Source organism: Danio rerio, chromosome 7, assembly GCF_049306965.1.
Source record: "Danio rerio strain Tuebingen ecotype United States chromosome 7, GRCz12tu, whole genome shotgun sequence".
NCBI lineage: Eukaryota > Metazoa > Chordata > Actinopteri > Cypriniformes > Danionidae > Danio > Danio rerio.
In genome coordinates, this window is record NC_133182.1 from 43,009,631 (window position 1) to 43,029,357 (window position 19,727).

A 19,727-nucleotide genomic window follows, 5' to 3' on the forward strand; every position below is an offset into this window, starting at 1 on the left:
AAAAGTTATATTACGTACGTAGAATGTCGGGAAACAGGCCGAATAAATAAATAAAGCAGATACAAGCTGTCACATATTATTAAACCAAAAGCACCCAGCAATCAGCGGTTTGAGATTCATGACATTAGAGTTTGAACAAGACCTGACGTGAAAGCGCTTCATTATACAGTACAGCATACAGTATCATAAATCATCCCTCAGCCCATTCACTACTCTTCAGCTCCACATTAAACACATAAACTCCTTCGACAGCATGTGTTTACTTGCTCGGACGGTTCTGTGAACATGCTTCTCATTTCAATGAACTCTGTGATCTGTGCACGCGCGGACCGTCGGACAGTGAGGAGCGCTTATACACTGAATCGCCGGCAGATGCTCGTCGCTGATTGGTCCAAACTTAAACCTCCACTCTTTGCCCATCAGCCGGTGCCACTATCCCTAGTATACACAGACGCACACACATACGCACACACACGCATACGCGCCGACTGTCACCACTCTGGAGTCAGCAGTTCTGCGTGTACCTGTGCTTGCAAACAGAGGGAGCGCGCATTAGCCAAATGGACCCGGTGGATTTTACTTGAGGAGCGACAGAAACGGGACTATTAGACAATTAGCAATGTCTCCATATTGCATTGCATGGATTTACGGACTGTTGCTTGTCACGTTTTTGAAGAGTTAACGGCAAAGGTGCATGCATACCAACATGGATTGCCTTTTCCTTTTGCTTTGGAGTTTACAAGTCCCACTGGTAACCTGCACATCATTTAGATCGCTGGCAAGTGTGTCGTTTGGAAACTTTCTAAAGGCAGGTGACATGTTGACAGCTATTTATTTATCATTTTGCACTCAGTATCATTTACCAAGTTAATTGTGGTGAGTTCTTTGCGCTTTGCAGGCTGTGCAGTTCTGTTGTTTACACTCTGTGGCATCGGTCTCGTTTACCGGAGACACCGGCGGACTGTATCAAGGTTTGTGTCTTTACGCACTGCAGTTGTATTTCCGTTGCAAATGATGACAACATATGATTGATGCCGAATTGTCAATGCATGCTTCCGCGCACGGGTTAAAACAAAAAGCCGTACCTGCCTTCCTTGGATACAGGCTACCTGTACACAAATATAAATACACCGAAGCACCACATTAAGTTTCAGTGAATTAAAGGGTTTACAACACAGCCTAAAAGCTCCCAAGATGAGTGCTTCCCGTGCCGGTGGTCGTGCGCTAGCCTGTGTAGTGTGTACTGTTGTATGTGTGGGAGCATTAAAGGGATTCCCTCATCTCTTCTCTGCCGCGTACTTGAAGTTAGTCACAGATCATTTATTGTCTTTTTAATTAATATTTACATTGCCAATCAAAAGTTTGGGAAACACATACTCTGGAGATTTTGGTTAAATGTTTTGTTTATATATTCAAGCTAGATTTAATGTAAGTTTAGTTTCATCTTTTCACATCTACTGCAGGGTAGAATGGACATCGCTTATAAATATAATGTACAAAATGCAGAAATATGCAGGTAGCTTGCAGATTTTGACAAGACCCCATGAAATGGCCTGAGTAGTATTCCTTTATTGAAACCTTTTGTACTGACTAAGAACAATTTTTAGTTATGTTGAAACATAAGGTCTAGTGCTTTAAAAATATACATTCATTCATTTTCTTTTTGGCCAAGTCCCTTTATTAATTAGTGTTCGCCACAGTGGAATAAACCGCTAACTTACTTAGCATATGTTTTCCGCAGTGGATGCCTTTCCAGCTGCAACCCATCACTGGGAAACACCCATGTTTTTATTAACGCCCTGTTTTTATTATACCGAGTGACAACCTCATTAGGGAGAATTTGATTGGACAAAAATGTGTGTAGTGCAGAATGAGTCATCGATGTATTTGGTGGATGTTTTTCTCAAAAAATAAATAAAGACTACACAAATAAACGAAACCAAAAATCTAACAAACATCAAGAAAAGCTACAAAACTCCTTTAAAGACTCATTACTGTTATATTAGACCACTGCAATTGACCAGTGAAAGACTGATGTTGACTCGTGTGATTTAAACTGTGTTTGTTTCACCCACAGATTATGATTTTGCCACACCAGTGGAAGTGGACTCCTATGGAGGCTACATTTCGCATGATGTGTCAAGACATGGACGGAGTCGAAGGTCTCTGTCAGAAGCTGGCAGTTTAGTGCACTATCATGTCTCTGCTTTTGGCAAGGAACTACATTTAGACCTCCAGCCATCCCACGTGCTGGCAGAGGGGTTTACCGTACAGACACTGGGTGCAGAGGGCATCAATACAGCAACACTTGACCCCTCTATTCATAACTGTTTCTATCAAGGTTCCATACGAAACCATTCTGATTCATCTGTGGCTTTATCCACCTGTACAGGTTTGGTAAGTGTCTGCTTTTACACTAAAACATTCACTGAAATCAGATCATTAAAACCTACATACACATTTTCAATATGAATTAAATGCAGTTTGATTGAATGCTGAAGAATATTCTTCAGTGGGTTTCCTCAAGATTTTCAGATGAGGGTTAATTAGGGGTTGAGGTGTTCAGTTAGGGCTGTTATAAAGTCTATGGTAAGCGTATCTTAAATATATTTGAACATTTTGGTTTGTAAACATTTTAAAATGTATCAGCATATTTCCACCTGTAGTTTGGTTAAAACTTACTGTTATTTTGTATTTTATTTCAAGTAATATACAATAATAAGTGTTCTATTTTTTTGTTTAGTATAAAACATTTGTGTTGCCCTTTATATTGAATTACTGCTTAGTACTGTATGCATTTGTATAACTTTGTCAGTTTGGTTTTAGAAAAAAGGACATATTTACATTCTCACATTGTTAATTTACTTATTAATTACATGGATATATTTTAAGTAGCTGTATATGTCAATAGATGTAAATGTCAAGTATTGTGCAAACATATTTGAGTTACAGTTAATGTGCTTCTGGGTGCTTAGGAAGTATATAGTGTGCTTCTATGCATATAGTGTAATAAATAAAGAACATATGAAGTGTGCACGAAGAGCTTAGTAAAACAAGATCACTGAAGCACTGAATGAAACCAACACAGAGGCATGATTTGTGTGTGGCAGAGCTGTGCATTGAGCTTTGTTTGACAAGTCTTGGTTATTGGTTTATGTTTTCATTCACAGAGGATCATGTCACACCTTCCGGATGGTGGGCTACTGTAAAATCATACCCAGAGTTGTGCTGACGGTTTTGTCTCTGCTGCCTGCTCTTTTGTTCTATGTTTGCCCTGCTTTCCTGCCTTCCTTGTTCTCTACAATTAAAGACAGAGCGAGGTTTCAGGCGCTTGGCTGGCAGCGCTAATCTTTGCATTGTCCTTTTCATTAGTGGTAGCTTCTCAACAATAAAGCAGCAGTGACCCATTCTTTTAAAACTGTGTGACAACACAATGTGATTTGGGAGCAATTGCATCTGAATAGACTGCAGGGACTCTTTGATCTACTCCCCCTTTCTTTTGAAGCTCCTTTTTTGAACGATGGCCCAAACTCTAAATGATTCTCTCGGTGGTCTTAAAGGTGCCCCTATTTCACATATACAGGACGCCAAACAAGACCTGTGTGTCCCTTCGGATTTTGTGCTTAAATGTACATAAGAAAAAGGAAATGTCCGAGAAAAAAAGGGGGCTCTCTCATTCTGTCACTCTGCCTCTTTCACTCTCCCTTTCTTTGTCAGAGTGAAAAAGAACGAGTCACAGAGGACTTTAACCCTTCCATGTCATCTCCGCTTGATGAGGAGCTTTGGATTAAGTACAAATGAGAACCCATTCATCCCTCTGCTGATCCGCAGCTAACCCTTGTGCTGCGAAAGGCCGAGGAGGCAGTTGCTTAGAGAGGTTTTGTGTGGCGAGAATGTCGGTCCAAAAGTAAAATCAATGGTTATGTGGATGAGAACCCCCGCAGTCGGTACATGCCATCCATTAGGTTACTGAGTTGATGAAAGCCCGATTTGCTTGAACTAGTCCTCTTGCTTTCTGTTAAACAGTGCATAAAATAGCAGATGGAGAGGGATTCTGTTGTTAAACGAAGAACAGGCGGTCCAAGCCTTTAAATCAGGAATAGAGGGATTTACTCAGTAAATCCTGCTTCATTTAAAGTTTTTAATTACTGAGTGCTCTTCAATTGTTGTTATCACTTGCTTCCAGTGGATTGTCTGGCCTCAGATTAACGGCAAGATCAAACGTTTCCATCCAACTTTAAAAAAGCACACATCATTGCAGTAATGAAATGCTTGTTATTTTGTGTATTAGTTTAGTTTTTTATGCTGTATTATGTTGATTGAAAATCTTGTACATGAGCTCCTCCAGAATGGCATATGAATTAGTGCCACAGTGGAAACATCTTCAGTTTGTGAAAGCAGATTACTGGTGGAGATACTGGGGTGGCGTTTTGCAATGTCCGGTTCAGAGGTCAGAACTCCACCAGATCAAGTTGCAGGCCTGCATGGCTGTGCAAGTTCAGAGTTGCTTTTCCAATCTTGATAAATGCACATCCTTGGGCTTCCGTTGGGTTACCATTACTTTTAGCTGGTGACAGGTTCAAGCCAGCCCCCTTGGCTGATCCTGCTTTCTAGATCTGTTTTGACTGGCAGGGCCAGTCAAAGTCATTGAGAAGTAGATCCAGTATGACAATACAATATTTAGAAATCTTTAATAATACTGTTTAACAGACTATTGATGAATTAAATATTCTGGCAGGGCGACACAGTGGCACAGTGGGTAACGTTGTCGCCTCACAGCAAGAAGGTCGCTGGTTCAAGCCCCCGCTGGCTCAGTTGTCATTTCTGTGTGGAGTGTGCATGTTCTCCTCATATTCGCATGGGTTTCCTCCAGGTGTTGTGGTTTCCCCCACAGTCCAAAGACATGCGCTATAGGTGAATTGAATAAGCTAAATTGGCTGTAAGGTATGAGTGTGTGTGAATGCTAGAGTGTATAAGTTTTTCCCACTGCTGGGTTGCTGCTGGAAGGGCATTCGATAAGTAAAACATATGCTGGAGAAGTTAGCGGTTTATTCCGCTGTAGGGAATAATCATAAAAGAAAATAAATTAATGGATGAAATATTTTGGCATATTTAGTTGTTCTTATGATTCATAGCCTATGACACATTAGCACTGAATTCTGGTTGGTTCACTAGCTTCAACTCAATGATTGACTTGTCAGCTTAAGTTGTTGAAGCTGGTAATCAGATAGTAGAAATGCAATGCTTCTTTATTGGGTTGTGTTAACTGATGCCATTGTTTGCTAACAATTAGTATGTTAGCAATCCCTGCCGGTAGAGATAACTTTAAGTTGACTAAATAACCTCAGGTTACAAATGTTGATGTTGTGAATTAATCAATTATCCCAATCAACAAACAAAAGAGGCAAAGCTTCTCCCTTATCATGATGTACAACTTGATAATAGGCATGGGATGATAACCGTTTTTAGGGTATACCGCGGTTTGGAACAGTCAAGGTTTTAAAACAGTAAAAAATTTAATGCTGTAAATATTTTATTTAAATTTTTTTGGTTTCTTTTTTTAGGTCAGCAGTATCTCCAGCAGATAATATATCCAAAGATGTGGTTTTAAATTGTAAAGAAATCAGTGTTTTTGAAACAAATGATGACAGCAGAAGTCAATAATTGATTTGAATTATTTAGCCTGACATGTTTACTGCTTCAAAATATTTGAAAAGTTTCTTAAAATAAATTATATTCAGATTTTTTTTTTTACCAAGATGATTAAAAATAATATATTTTTGAGCAGTAATCACAATACTGTGAAATCTTGATATTTTTGTCCAAGGTTATCATATCGTCAGAATCTTATACCGGCCTATGCCTACTTGATAAAGATGTTTATTGCTTATTTAGTACAAGCTGTTTTCTGAGCCCTGGAGTCCTCAATTTTTTTCATTAGCTTTTTTTGTTCCTGTTCATTGTACACGGTCGTTGAAGTAAAATTATTGGAGTCCACCTTGAAGACAACTGAGGATACCTAATTATCTTTCTGGTCTTTGAATAGTTTGAAAGCAGGGATTTGTAGGAAAGAGGATTCAATACAATCGCCTTTCACTGAATTTTAGCTCTTTCCAAACATGTCCAATCATGCTGAACTTAGACATGACCTTTCCCAAGCCCCCACTGTCTCTTTTGTTCACGGTCAGACTGTCATTTATTTTTCATCTAGTTACTGTTTACATGATAGCACACTTGAAATAGGGTCCTATATGAGTAACGTATTTGCTCTGTTGCTGTGGATTAATGAACTGAATACTAAGCCTTCATAAATGTATTGATTGACCAAATTGTCGCTTTCAAAGGATAGGTTCTTGTAAACTGTGAATATGTTTAAAACAGGTAACCTAATTAATTATGCAGTATGCACAACCGTTATAAGGTGTTAGTTACTTCAGCTTAACAGGTTTCCCACAGGGATTCTTCTACTCTGTCTTTGGGGGTGGAGATGTTTCATGAAGTCTTTCTGGATGGATGGTGAAGTGTTCTTTTATCTTTTATGGACAGCCCAACCCATAGTCCAGCCTTGTGGGTGCTAGACTGTCTGTGAATGTGTGAGGTGTGTATGTGTGTGAAGTGCTGGTGAAGCACTTCAGCTGTGTTTATTCAGTGCCAGACCTGCTGGTTCAAGCTGATGCGCTAACGTGTGGGATTGCACTTAGGGACAGTTGTGATGCTAATTCACCCTGACTGGAAAGGAGGAAAGCTGTCAGTGCACTCAAAGTTTGTGTGGACACACTGCAGTGAGAGTAAAGCACCGGGCCATTCATACATCAATGGATGAGAGAGGCCGGGAATTGCCTTATGCAGACTCTAAGAGTACTTCTTTAGTTTTTGCATGACTTTGGAATAAGATTGCGAGAAAATCTTTTGAGGCTTTCAACAAAGTTGGCACTCATGGATTGTGCTGAAATGACCACTGTTGGAAACCTTACAGTTTGAGATCCTCTTCCTGGTGTAAATTAAATGTCAAGGCATTAAAAGGCATCATGGCTTGCTGACCTTTCCTTCTTACCTTTCCATCTTACGTGAGCTGGTCCTATGCTGGTCCTTATAGAGTGGTACAGTGCTGTATGGTTCGGTATGGGTCACCTTTATCAGGCTTGCATTTTCTACTGCTTAAAGGGTACCAATGGTTACAGAAAAACTACATACAGCATACATTTAGTCCTTATATGGGGACAAAAACAACACACAACATATAGCCCACAGTCAGTGCAAACCTCACATCTGTATCTTAAATCTTCACCAGCTCATGTAACTACTTGTTAAAAAGTAATTCCGTCATTCCAAGTTCATATTAGCATGATAATATTTAACCATGGCAGTTTGTTCATGTTTTAGGTTGCTAAAACAATCATTTGCTCCTTTGTTTTTTCTGGCTTTTCCTTTGTTTTTTCAAGCTTCACTCTTGCATTTGTCCATTTCTGAAAGGATTGGAGGTCAGAAGCACTTCAAAAATCATGCGCACGTTATTATCATCAGCTCAAGAATTTTGTCGTTTCAAATATAGATGCGCTGCGAGTGCACTTGAGAAAGCGAAACTGCTAACGCTTTAGACGCCCTCGTAAAAAACTAACGGGCACTTGATAGATTCTGCTCTTCTTCTTGGCTTTATGGCTGTTCAAGATGACGACAAGGTTTGTTTGAGCTCAGGTCGACCATGGCTCGCTATTATATGTATATATTATCACGGTGTAATATCTCAGCTGTGTTTTTTTAAAAATGGTGGTTCCTTTGTTTTCATTCTCCTGGCTTGTTGCATGAGCTAGTGAGCTATCTCTTTAAACCAATAGCTATTAGTTGTATGTCTTGCTCTGCCTTTTGGTACCCTTTTGTTGTGCTCATTACCCTTTGCAAGGGGTACCCAAAAAGTGGTACGGTACGGTTCACTTTTAGCAGGGCCGGCCCGTGGCATAGGTAGTATAGGCAAATGCTAAGGGCGCTGTACATCCAGGGGGTACCAGAAATGAGCGCGGATAAGTTGGATTTGTTTTTGATATTCCTGAGACATTCAGTAATAGATGGCAATAACTCAAAAACCTCTTAGCCTAAAAAGATCTAAAGTGTGTTTTCTACAAAAAGACAAAGGTGGTTATGTTTCACAGCTGTCTCTTTTTTTTTTTTTTTCGCTCAACATTACGAGCACTGCTCCGTTTAGCCGGAGATATGCGTTTAGCCAGGAGAGCTTGTGCGGAGTGAAGCTTTCAGTAAGGGACCGTCGGAAAAGTGCTTCTTTTTTTCCATTTTTTTTTTTTTGCTCTGTCCTGCGTGTTTTGTTTTAAACACAACTAATTTTCTCTTAAATGTGCACAAACAGTTACTAAAGTAGTCAAATGCTTCATTCATTCATTCACATAGATCTGTGCATTCTTGCATTAACATCTCTGTTATCAAACAAAACACAATGAGAGATTAATCTGCTGTTCTTCACTAAATAACTATAGTAACTTTAATCAATATGCAAATACAATAAAAAGTTAAATAGATTTTATAGCTTTATTTAATTTCTGTATAGGGAATTGATTTTAATACAATTTTATTTTATTGTCAATATTTTCTATTGTTTGCTGTGTATTCTATCATTTGAAGCTATTTGTTGTCCCAATTTTTTTCCCAACGTTGACAGATATGGCATAACATTGCTAATCAATAAATATCTATAGTGCTATCTGTTAGTTTTAATGTCAGCTAATGTTATAGAAGGGCATAGATTTTATGGAAAATAGAAATTGTAATGTAACTACCCCCATCATTCCTTCCTCAAGCAAATATAAGATTTATTCAGCTATAATGTTAATTGCATTGGCATATTTACCTGACGTTTTCCCAGCTTGTAGTAGTCGATCAAAAAGCTATTTAGTTTTTTATGACTATATGTACACTAGCAGTGGTGGAATTTACTGCAATGTGACAGGGCACTATCTGAAATCTTGCCTAGGGCGCCAAATTGGTTAGGGCCGGGCCTGACTTTTAGGTACCTTTTGACAGTGGAAACGGCCATAAAAGCGTACCTAACTGAACCGTACCTAAATGTACAACTCAGTGGAAACGGGCCATAAATAACTAGCTCCTGCTCAGAACCAGCAAATAACCAGTTTGAACCAGCTCATGACCACATCATAAGCTAATAACCAGCTCAAACCAGCAGTCATGCTTCAAAACTAACTGACCATGCAACCTTATTCCAGTGCTCAATGGTAAAGTTCTTACAGTCGGCCATATAGTTCCATATGCACCAGAGTGAAATGCACATGATGTGACATATTCCACACATTAACTACATTATAACCTTCGGTGAACCAAGTAGAACTTCAGTAAGCTCGGGCCAGATAAGATAGCCATTAAGGAAGTTTATTTAACAAAGATTGTGTGAAGAACTAATCCAGCAGCTAATCCAACCAGTCAGTGAAAAAGGAGGCTGGGATATTTAGCTGTCAATCACCTCTGTCCTGTTAAATCTTCACAACATCTATCCACCACATCCCTGCCTAACCCTTGTCTGGTTCCCACCCAGTGTAAAACAGAGGAAGAAGTGACACCTTGAACCACTGTTGGTTAAATCCCACCACAGCTGACTGGGAGCAACCCATATGCCTTGCTGTGTATTTCCGAAGATAAACAATGATATTTGCTATACATGCAACATGCTTGTGGTGATGTTTTTATCAACACACTTCACAAATATCTATAGGAGAATGGCTAGAACCAGTCTGGGATTTTCCTGCTACGATTTGACTCAGTCCCTTGAATTAAGTCTGCTAGCTGAGACTCGGTGCCCTGCTACCATGGGAGACAATGCTCAGGTGACGTGGTGGACATTTATACTTGTCTGAGTTTTGGGAGGGCAGACAGACAAATTGAATCCAGAGTGAATATACGCTGGCTCCTTTGTAGTTACAAATGTTCCCCACTCCCCCTTTCATAATTCATGGGGTGTTATGCCATGTTAGCACTATAGAAGTTTGCCAGGGGCTATTCCCTGGTGGTCTTTGTGGTGACAGTGATGTAGAGGCTGCTTAGGGATGCCAGGAAGAGAGAGAGGCTATAGGGGAGAGCGAGGAAGAGGAAAGGCAGGCTGGTCCTGTAATAGCTCTTGTTCTCACTCACTTGAAGACCTAAAACTAATGGGCAGTGGTGAAGTGGCTGTCACACCAGCTCTGAGAAGCCATACATATTACACACAAACCCTTATCTAGTGACTTGGACCGTTTGGGATGGACATTTTAAAAATATAATTTCTCCATTGAGGTTTAATTATTTTAGTGAAGCTCATGCATCTTTCTGAGAGTTATAGTGTTAAGAACGAACACCCTTTTGTCACAGACAACTTAGCTGTTCATCCCAGGCTCATTGGAGATACAGTATGTGCCCAGGGCTACATTTTTGGAAACTGCAAAATATGTGGCTGAGGCGACGTCTGCTTGCAGCTTGTTTTTATAAATCCACTAGAGGCTGCTGTGTAAATTTTTGACGATTTCAGATGTGTTACTAGGCCAAGTTTTGCTCATACACTGTATTCTCATGCACATCCATTTTATTTTATTTTTTACCTGCTTTCTGTAGCCTATAATCTACCTTCCGACAGAGATCAGCTGCAAGCTTGACTAAACACATCTGTCTTTAATTATCAAGTTCTCCTTTAGATCCTTCTTAGTTGGTTTAATTGATAAGGGTTGGAGCTAAGCTCTGCAGGAAGGTAGTCTGAGGCTCTGGTAACACTAATACGTTTTAGTTTTAAGACACATAACTTTTGCCATGGTTATGCCTTCTGTTCACCCTATCCCAGAGTTTTTAAGCCCCTAAAATGGAACGTTTTGAAAACGCTGATAAGGCCGTTTTGGTTTTAAAATGCTGCTGCTCGGTGTCAGTGTGGATCAGGGAAAACAGACACCTCTGAAAATGAAGGCGTGGCTGCAGACATTTGACTGTCTAGACATTCCTCTATCTTCACTGTATGCATATTTATAACAAAACAAAGCCTTTAACTTAACTGCCTCCTTTCATTTTCGTTGAAAAATATAAAACGCACCCTGTCTTTTCTCCTGAATATCAATTTCAATAGTCAATAATGACTATTATAAAAGTATAACGTACAATAAGTTTATACAATATAGGAAATAAAAGCAAGCAATCAGTCAATATGCAGAATCAGCTTTTCAGAATCAACAGAATTAACTTATCTTTCCACTCAGACAAAACAAGTCACCTGAAAAAGACCAAAGAGTCGTTAGTGAAAAGATTAATTAAATAACACATTTAACAGCTAGTGAGATGAGATCCAGTGGTACCCGTATATCCTTGATGAACTGTCCGACGTGCACTGCTCTCACCTGGGTAGATGTGCACAAAGCATCTGCTGCCTGCCTGGAGCTCAGAATTGTGCATGCGCTTCATCGCAAGCCAGAGTGTGTGTGTGGTCATGTGATGTGCGTTTTTAGCGGTATAGTGTTGACGGAGATATTTTCAGAAACTCTAGATAAAACGCTAGTGTGGGCGTGGATCATTTTTGTTCAAAAATGCAGTTTTAAAACTGAAAGGAGTGAGCATGATGTAGTACTTTTATAGATTGCACATAGTAAAAGCTGCTTTACATTTTCAATTTAAATTTAATATTTTGTATAGTCCAGCTAAGGTCTTTCGAGAGTTTATGTTTATATTACTCATTCTTGTGGGTTCAGATCTGCAAGTTCTGCAGCATTTTTAGGCATCATAGAGGATTGTGTTAGCATAGCAACATTTGCAACACCACAATCCTTTCATCTATGTAGATTGTCCCAAATCGTTAACAAAGTATTGCTGTAAGTCTAGGCATTTTCATCTTCTTAAGTCAAGATTCAATATTCTGATTCCTCTTTCCAACTTTGATCCACTATCCCCTGTTTATATGTCTTAGAGTTTTATGTGGTGACTATAAATAGTGCTTTGAACTCAATTCACCTACACATGCCCTCGGAAAGAAATTTACTTTTATTGACTAGCAGTGCATTAAAATTAATGCCCTTGTATATATGCACTAAAAATAACATATACTGAACTTTTTTTCTCTGTACATTACAGTGTGCCTGCTGAAGTTAGTGCATGTAGAGTTGTTTTAGTGCATGTAGAGTCAACATTTTAAATGTTTATATTTCTTTTAACATATCAACCATAACTAAATTTAGCATGTGACTACTGAGGAAAGCAGTTTTGTTTATGATTGGTTATCTGTAGGCCCACACGAAATCTGTGCGCGCAGAATTCCGTAGATTTCCACAGATTTTTAGCCTATTATTAATTCTGTTTATTTACTTAAGTAAATGTGTGTAAATTAATATTTATTCAGTTTTTAAATTAATTACAGTAATATTATTGACTAATATGAAAATATTAGTCAATGTTTATTATTAGTCAATATGTCTTTTCGTAGATATATGAGACACTTGCTTTGTTTACCAAATAAAGTGGATCTAATTGTATTTGCATTTTAATTGGGCATATTTTACTTTTGCTTTCAGTTTGACGGAGCTGCCGTCCGTTTGTTTTGGTTTAGATGGCAGTCTCCGTGAGGAGGTGCCGTCACTGTTATTAATAAATAATTTAAACCTGCGTCGGTTCTCCGCCTCCTTCTTCCTGGCGGCCAAAGGGCCCTGAACGACATTACAATATTATTTTTTATTTTACATATAAGGGTTTTAGTTATGATAGTACCAAAATAATTCCGCTGAAATCCGCATATTTTTTACCAAAATTCTCAGCAGAAATAGCGAAAAAACATCCGCAGATTTTGTCTGACCCTAGTTATCAGTTATAAACACAACATAACTTTATTGCAATATATCATTTCAGACCTCGAAGACACTTTTTATTATTCTACAAGACCTATTTGAACCCAGTGTTTCCTAACCCAAGCTTTAAAATGCTTAAATAATGTACACATCCTGTAACAGCGTTGAGGCCAATTTCTGTTTATTTATTTATTTTCAAATGACCATTAAGTGTCTATTATTTGTCTGTGCATGCAAACACTCTGTCGCTGCTGTAGCCATAGAGTTGATGCTCTGGTCAGATGTAACCCAGCGGTGGAATGCAGATGTGTTTTAAAGCTGGGTAATAAGCAGCTTTGGGTTTCTCACTGCTCCCTTCCAGCCTTTAACAGCATGTAAGCACTTACTCATCTAGATTATTATACCACAGTTGGAGGCTTTAAAAACACTCACAGTTTACACAAAGAGATGCTAATTACATTTCACAAAATCAGAGACAGGCAATAAATTATTTCCCATACTTACAATGAAGACTCGCTAGTGATGGATTCAAAGACTGATCTCACGAAACCACATAAAACAGACAGTCTTTGCGGTTTAGTCGACTATAGAGCAGTGCTTTGGTTTATTAGTTAATTCCCAACATCTAATGTTCCTTTGATTAAGTTAAGACTCCAACTTAAGGGGAGTGAGAGTTAAAAGAGCTCTCGTGCTTTCTGTGCTTGCTGCGAAAAATGAAACGTGTTCATCTGGCAGCAGACTCTGGCCCTCTAATCTACATCTCTTACAAGTGTTTCTTGAAGGAGATAACTAGAAGTCTGACACATGAATGTGAAACCAGAAGAAGAGACTGTGGTTGAGTGCTTCCCCAGTGTAATAGGCTTGAAGTAGTCAGGTGGTTTTTGGAGAAGGCTGTAGTTAGACTCTTGTGTTATTATGTGATCGCCTGTCATACGTTATTACATTAAAAGTGTTGAAGTACAGAAATGTCTGTTCTGTAGTAGAAATTCGCTTTTTTATGTCAGATAAACTCGTTTGACCTTAATTGTTACACGAAGTAGCTTTTGAGGATTTAAGCACATATTTTAGTAATGTGATACATTTAAACACCCACCGTTCGCTGATGTAAAAATAAAGGCCAAAAGTGTTTTTTTTAATATGTGTATTTTTACATGTACAGTGGTGGACAGTAACTCAATATATTTAATTCACTGCTGTACATTTTTGAGTCTCTGCCTTTGTCAGAGTATTTATTTTAGGAAACTTTAACTGTTATTAAACTACATTCCAAAAAAAAAAAAAAATTTTTTACTACAAGAGATAGCAATATCAAAAAGATAGATATTCTGTTATCATTTAGTCACCATTGACTTGTTACAAACTATTAGAGATTTTTTGTGGTTCTCTTTTTTTGGGTTTACTTTGGTTCTGATATTTCAAAGAATGTTGGAAACCGGTAACCATTCACAACCATAGAGGAAAAAAAATACTAATAAATAAATGGTTGCCAGTTTTCATTCATTCATTCATTCATTTATTTTCCTTCGACTTAATCTCTTTATTTATCAGGGGGAAGCCACAGCAGAATGAACCACCAACTTGTCCAGCATATGTTTTACACAGCGTATGGCGTTCCAGCTGCAATCCAGTACTGGGAAACATCCATACACATTCATTCACACACATACACTACGAACAATTTAGTTTATTCAATTAATTTATACCAGGCGACGCAATGGCGCAGTAGGTAGTGCTGTCACTTTACAGCAAGTAAAGCAGGTGCTTCAGTTTCCCCCACAGTCCAAAGACATGCGGTACAGGTGAATTGGGTAGGCTAAATTGTCCGTAGTGTATGTGTGTAAATGAGTGTGTATGAATGTTTCCCAGAGATAGGTTGCAGCAGGAAGGGCATCCGCTGCGTAAAACATATGCTGGATAAGTTGGCGGTTCATTTCACTGTGGTGACCCCAGATTAATAAAGGGACTAAGCCATAAAGAAAATGAATTAATGAATTCATCTATACCCCATGTCTTTGGACTGTGGAGGAAACCGGAGCATCTGTGGGAAACCAACAGCAACACATGGAGAACATGCAAGCTCCACACAGAAATGCCAACTGACCCAGCCAGAACTTGAACCACTCCTGAGCCACTGTGTCCCCCATTACCAGATTTCAACATTTTTAAAAACATTTTAGCTTGTGTTCAACAAAGTTACCGTTACCAGAGTAGAAGTTATTTTGATCTTGAGAACCGTCACTTGCTCATATCCTATTTATGAATGAGATGAATAATGTCTTTTAACCTGATAATTGGTTCACAAAAAGCATTGGACAAATTAGTGTTGTGAACTGGACAGATCATTAAATTAGCAAACATAGTGTGGTGGCCACTAATTATTAAAGGGACAAAGCTGAAAAGAAAACGAATGAAGTGTCAAAAACTGGCATCACGGTGGCGCAGTGGGTAGCACAATCACCTCATAGCACCTCATAGGTTGCTGGTTTGAGCCTCAGCTGGGTCAGTTGGCATTTCTCTGTGGAGTTTGTATATTCTCCCCATGTTTGCGTGGGTTTCCTCCGGGTGCTCCGGTTTCCCCCACAAGTCCAAAGACACGTGGTACTGGTAAATTGGGTAAGCTAATTTGTAGTGTATGTGTGTAAGTGAGTGTGTATGGGGGTTTTCCAGTGATGGGTTGCAACTGGAAGGGCATCTGCTGCTTAAAACATATGCTGGATAAGTCGGCGGTTCATTCTGCTGTGGCGACCCCAGATAAAAAAAAAGGGACTAAGCCGAAAAGAAAATGAATGAACTGATGTATGCAGCTGATGTAAATTAGTAATACGCAATTTTAGGATTTATAATTGTAAATGAAAATCATTTTTAGGTCTTGACAGCTGTGTTTATTTATTTTTGTTAAACACTTAGTATATGGAATAATTTGGTATTTGCATTTGTTTTGCTCCAAGAATTTTTATTATTTATCAGCATGGTCATCAGGCAAGCTTTCGTTATAAAATGAGACATATGCATGTTTTATTAATCTACTTCAGCTCGTATTCACGTTTTTTTGACCAACAATATAATATGGAAGTAGGCATGCCCATCCAAATTTTAAGTGTGCTTAGAAATATCAGGACCTAGCTGCATAGTATGTAATTGGGAGAAAATATCACCTGGGTATGCAATATGAAAAAGTCTGTAGAAAAAAAAAGGAAAGATATGTTGTGATAATAGGATCGCTGAGGCTCTTCAGTCAGTTTTCTCTCTCGTCTTCAGCCAGCTCCTTTCTTTCTGCATCTCGTCAGACATAATGGCCAAAAAAAAAATAAAAAATTGGCTCCAGCTGGAATCCATTTACCCCCATTATTGAAGCAAAGCGCCTCCATCTGCTAACTGCTGGACTAAGTTGTTAGATATTTGACAGTAAAGTTTGTTATGCCTCTAAAACAAATGAAATACATGTGTTTTAATTGTGTGCGGTGGACTGCAGGGCACATGCAGTGGTCCTGCAGGATGTTGGTTAAACACATGCTTGCGGGGTGCCACGTTTAGGGAGGGCTTCTCTTCAGGAAGCTCGTCTAGAGTAATGTGCCGGAGTATATTCAGAAAATGGCAGCATCAAAATCTGGCAGCTTTTCAGATAACGGCATCTTTTTTAGTAAATCATCTCCCATCCCTAACTACCTTAGTCGGCTATATCTAGATATGGTTGCAAATAATAGTTGATTATAAATGTAAAAATACTTAAATTATTATTATTATTGTTTATATTATTGTTATTAGAGCTTATTAGAGGGGAAAATAATCTGTCTGTCTGGGTGGTTTGAAAGATACATGCAAACCCACATCACAGCAATGGGAGTTGTCCAGTTATTTTTGAAAGTAGTATTTCATAATTTGTGCAGAACATGGATCAATGGCATTGGTTTTCTGGTTGTGAGCAAAGTTTTAATGCAAATCCACACTGTAATTCCAATACACTAATAATAGGGTGATTCTACGCTATTATCATCAAAAAAGAATGTTACCCTGTTATTTAAAGAAAGTAAATTACATACTGGCCTTCTTTGGTACTGTAGATTTGTATGTGGCAGATGTTAGACGTTACAGTCTTTATGTGCATTTGATGTTTGTAATGCTTGAATGCACATTTTAGTTTTACAGTGGCGTGCACCATGACTTATGCATGAATAAAGTCAAACCCACAGAGACAGTGTGAAGGAAAAGAGATGTCCTGAGAATACATTTTAATATGCAGTATGATTATTCTCCACAATGTTGGTGTATATCCTTGATTAGTTTAGGCCAAGAATCCATAATTAATGATTGTTATATTCAGAGGACTCGACGATGAGTCTGTCCTACTGGCCTGTAGCCCAGTGTCAGAGGGATTCAGGCCAGATGACAGAACTGTCACTTGTCCTTTCGCGCCAGTGCGTTGATACTGAAAACTTTGCAATAATTGATTTTGCACATTGCTCTAGACATATTTTTACAAAAAAGAAGTGATGGTCTTCAAAGCACCAGTAAGTATCAGAAGTTAAAAGAACACTATTTGTACATCATTTTTGCAGATTTGTTTAGGCCTGACTTTTACAATAAATGTGGTTCATATTAATTATTTCTGTAATTAGTGTTACATTTCATTCAAATTTCTGCTATTTACTTTTTAAATTTTATTTACATTTATGTATTGGTTATGGACTTGTTATTTCCGAACAAATTTATATGAAAGATAATGACTTACAAATTTGTGCAACTTGTGCCTCATTTCATCTAAATGATACAGTTCTGTTCAGTGCAGTATGGTATGGATCAGTACAGGTCACCCTGATCAGGCTTGCGTTTCCACTGACAACTCTTTCTTTACTTGGTAGGTGTGGTGTATGGCAGAAAGTTAGGATCAAAGTTGTTCTCACTCAAGGAACAAGGTTTACATGCTGTTCAAATGAAGTTCGTTTTTTTAAATGTAGAAGCGTGGTAATTGCATGCATTTAGAGAGAAGAAGAGGCCCAGTGAAACACACAGTGAACTGTCCCATAAACAACAATGAGGACATAGAGAAGATCTTGCTCTTGCTTCTTATCATGGGGATTTCACACTAAGACATCAAGCTCTGTCATCATTGTATTTCAGTGTCATGTCTTGGATGTGTAGTTGAAAATGGTGCTTTCTGAGTTTTTTTCTGCTGGCTTGTTGCACACGTTGCTGACGATTCTTTGTAAGCTAATAGCATTTAGCAGTGAACCTAGCTCCAACCTTTTGGTACTTGTTGTTGTGCTAGTTACCCTTGTGAAAGGGTGGCAAAAAGTGCTATGTTATGGTTTGTTAATTCGGTACCTTTGATAGTGGAAATGAACATAAATGCTGTATGGATAATACTGTACCGCTCAGTTTAAACAATTATTACTTTTTATTACTTGTTTTTTTGTCCTATTATTAATTTATTATTAATTATTATTAATTTATTGTTTGACACAGTGCAAATTATTTTCTGGAAAGTACAATAAATATTGTTTATAGCAAACATATTTTAATGGTGATTATGATATTAGTTATAAATATATATTAAGGAGACAACTGATCACTACTTTTTTTGGTCACACTTTATTTTGATGGACCGTTTGTTGAATTTAAGTTACATTGCATCTACATGCAGTTACATTCTCATTAGATTATAAGTAGACATTTAGGTTTAGGGTTGTGATTAGTGTAAGTTGGCATGTACTTGCAAAGTTTCTTATAGTCAGTTAAATGTCTGTTGAAGAAGTAGTATCAACAGCTATTAAGCTAATACTCAAATGGACCATCAAAATAAAGTGTTACCCTTCTTTTTGTGATCATGTTTGCAGATAGTATGGTAAATTAATAAACTCTACATCTGACGTCACAATTATTTTTCCTTCAGTTTGTGAAAAGAAGCTGTTAGCCATAAGACGAAAGGTCAGCGTGGCTGGAGAGGTGGCCCTGTAGCCCTGTGTTAAATGGTGGGAGCAGATGCCCCAAATGAGCGTGGCAGCCTGCCATGGTCTACCACTGTTTTCACAGCATGCGTTTTTGCGGGCACCGCCTCGGCCCTGGGAGTGCCCTCTGTTTACTTTGCCACCTGCGAGATGGGAGGGGTCGGGGCACATGTGATCAAACACACAGGGGCATGAAGAACAGAAGGGGGTTAAATCAGTAAGTGAATGCACAGCTATTTTGCAAGGATTTGCCCATTCGTGGAGGCTGGGATTAGGTAGAATTCCAGAGCCAGCCGGAATGTGTGAGCTTCAGCAGCCTGGGAGACAAAGGTTAAAGATCTAGTCTCAAAGAGGGAAGATGACCTCCACTGAGAAGTGCAGGAAGATGTACTGTCCCATGACATACGGCTTCTTTATGACACCGCAGGTTCCTAAATATTATGTTTGAATTTTATGTATTATATAATGTATGTCTTTTAGGAAAACATTTAGTATTTAAACATTCAGTTTTTATTTCACCCCCCAAGTCAAACTGAAAGGACAGAGTGGCTCATCTTTAGGATGGTATGTTTATTATATCTTTGTGGTTGTGGGTGAAATATTTCTTTTACTTAGCTAGAAACTTAAAGACAGCCGGTTGGCTTCTCTGAATGTTGTATCTTTGGCAATAATGACTCTGCTAGAATGAATATTGCCCTGGCAGTGATTACTGGAGTAATATAATTTATTTTACAACTCCAGCACTTCCCACTTTGCAAAGCCAGGCCTGTCAGGAGTAGGCATGGGCTGATATAAGTTTTGGATGGTATGATAAACTTGTATAAATAAACACCACGGTTTCACAATATTGTAATTTCTACTCTAAAATAGGTTATTTTCTTTTTACCCCTTTGAACACAATACATTTTATTTTAGGAAATATTTATAATATTTTGGAGCAGTAAATGTGTATATATATATATATATATATATATAT

At 38.3% G+C, this 19,727-nt stretch overlaps 1 protein-coding gene across 5 annotated transcripts in view; it reads left to right on the plus strand.

Annotated features, from left to right (window-relative positions):
• The first annotated feature begins 431 nt into the window (after positions 1 to 431).
• adamts18 (ADAM metallopeptidase with thrombospondin type 1 motif, 18) overlaps positions 432 to 19,727 on the plus strand; it is an 87,785-nt gene continuing 68,489 nt past the window's right edge. For all 5 annotated transcript variants that reach the window (XR_012383473.1, XM_021477942.3, XM_073908868.1 and 2 more), the window contains exons 1-3: positions 432 to 808; positions 899 to 971; positions 2,078 to 2,397. Coding sequence is in view for 2 of the 5 variants with exons in the window: in XM_009303403.5 (XP_009301678.1) it covers positions 695 to 808; positions 899 to 971; positions 2,078 to 2,397 (507 nt within the window). In the remaining 3 variants the exon portion in view is untranslated. The remainder of the gene's footprint in view (positions 809 to 898; positions 972 to 2,077; positions 2,398 to 19,727) is intronic.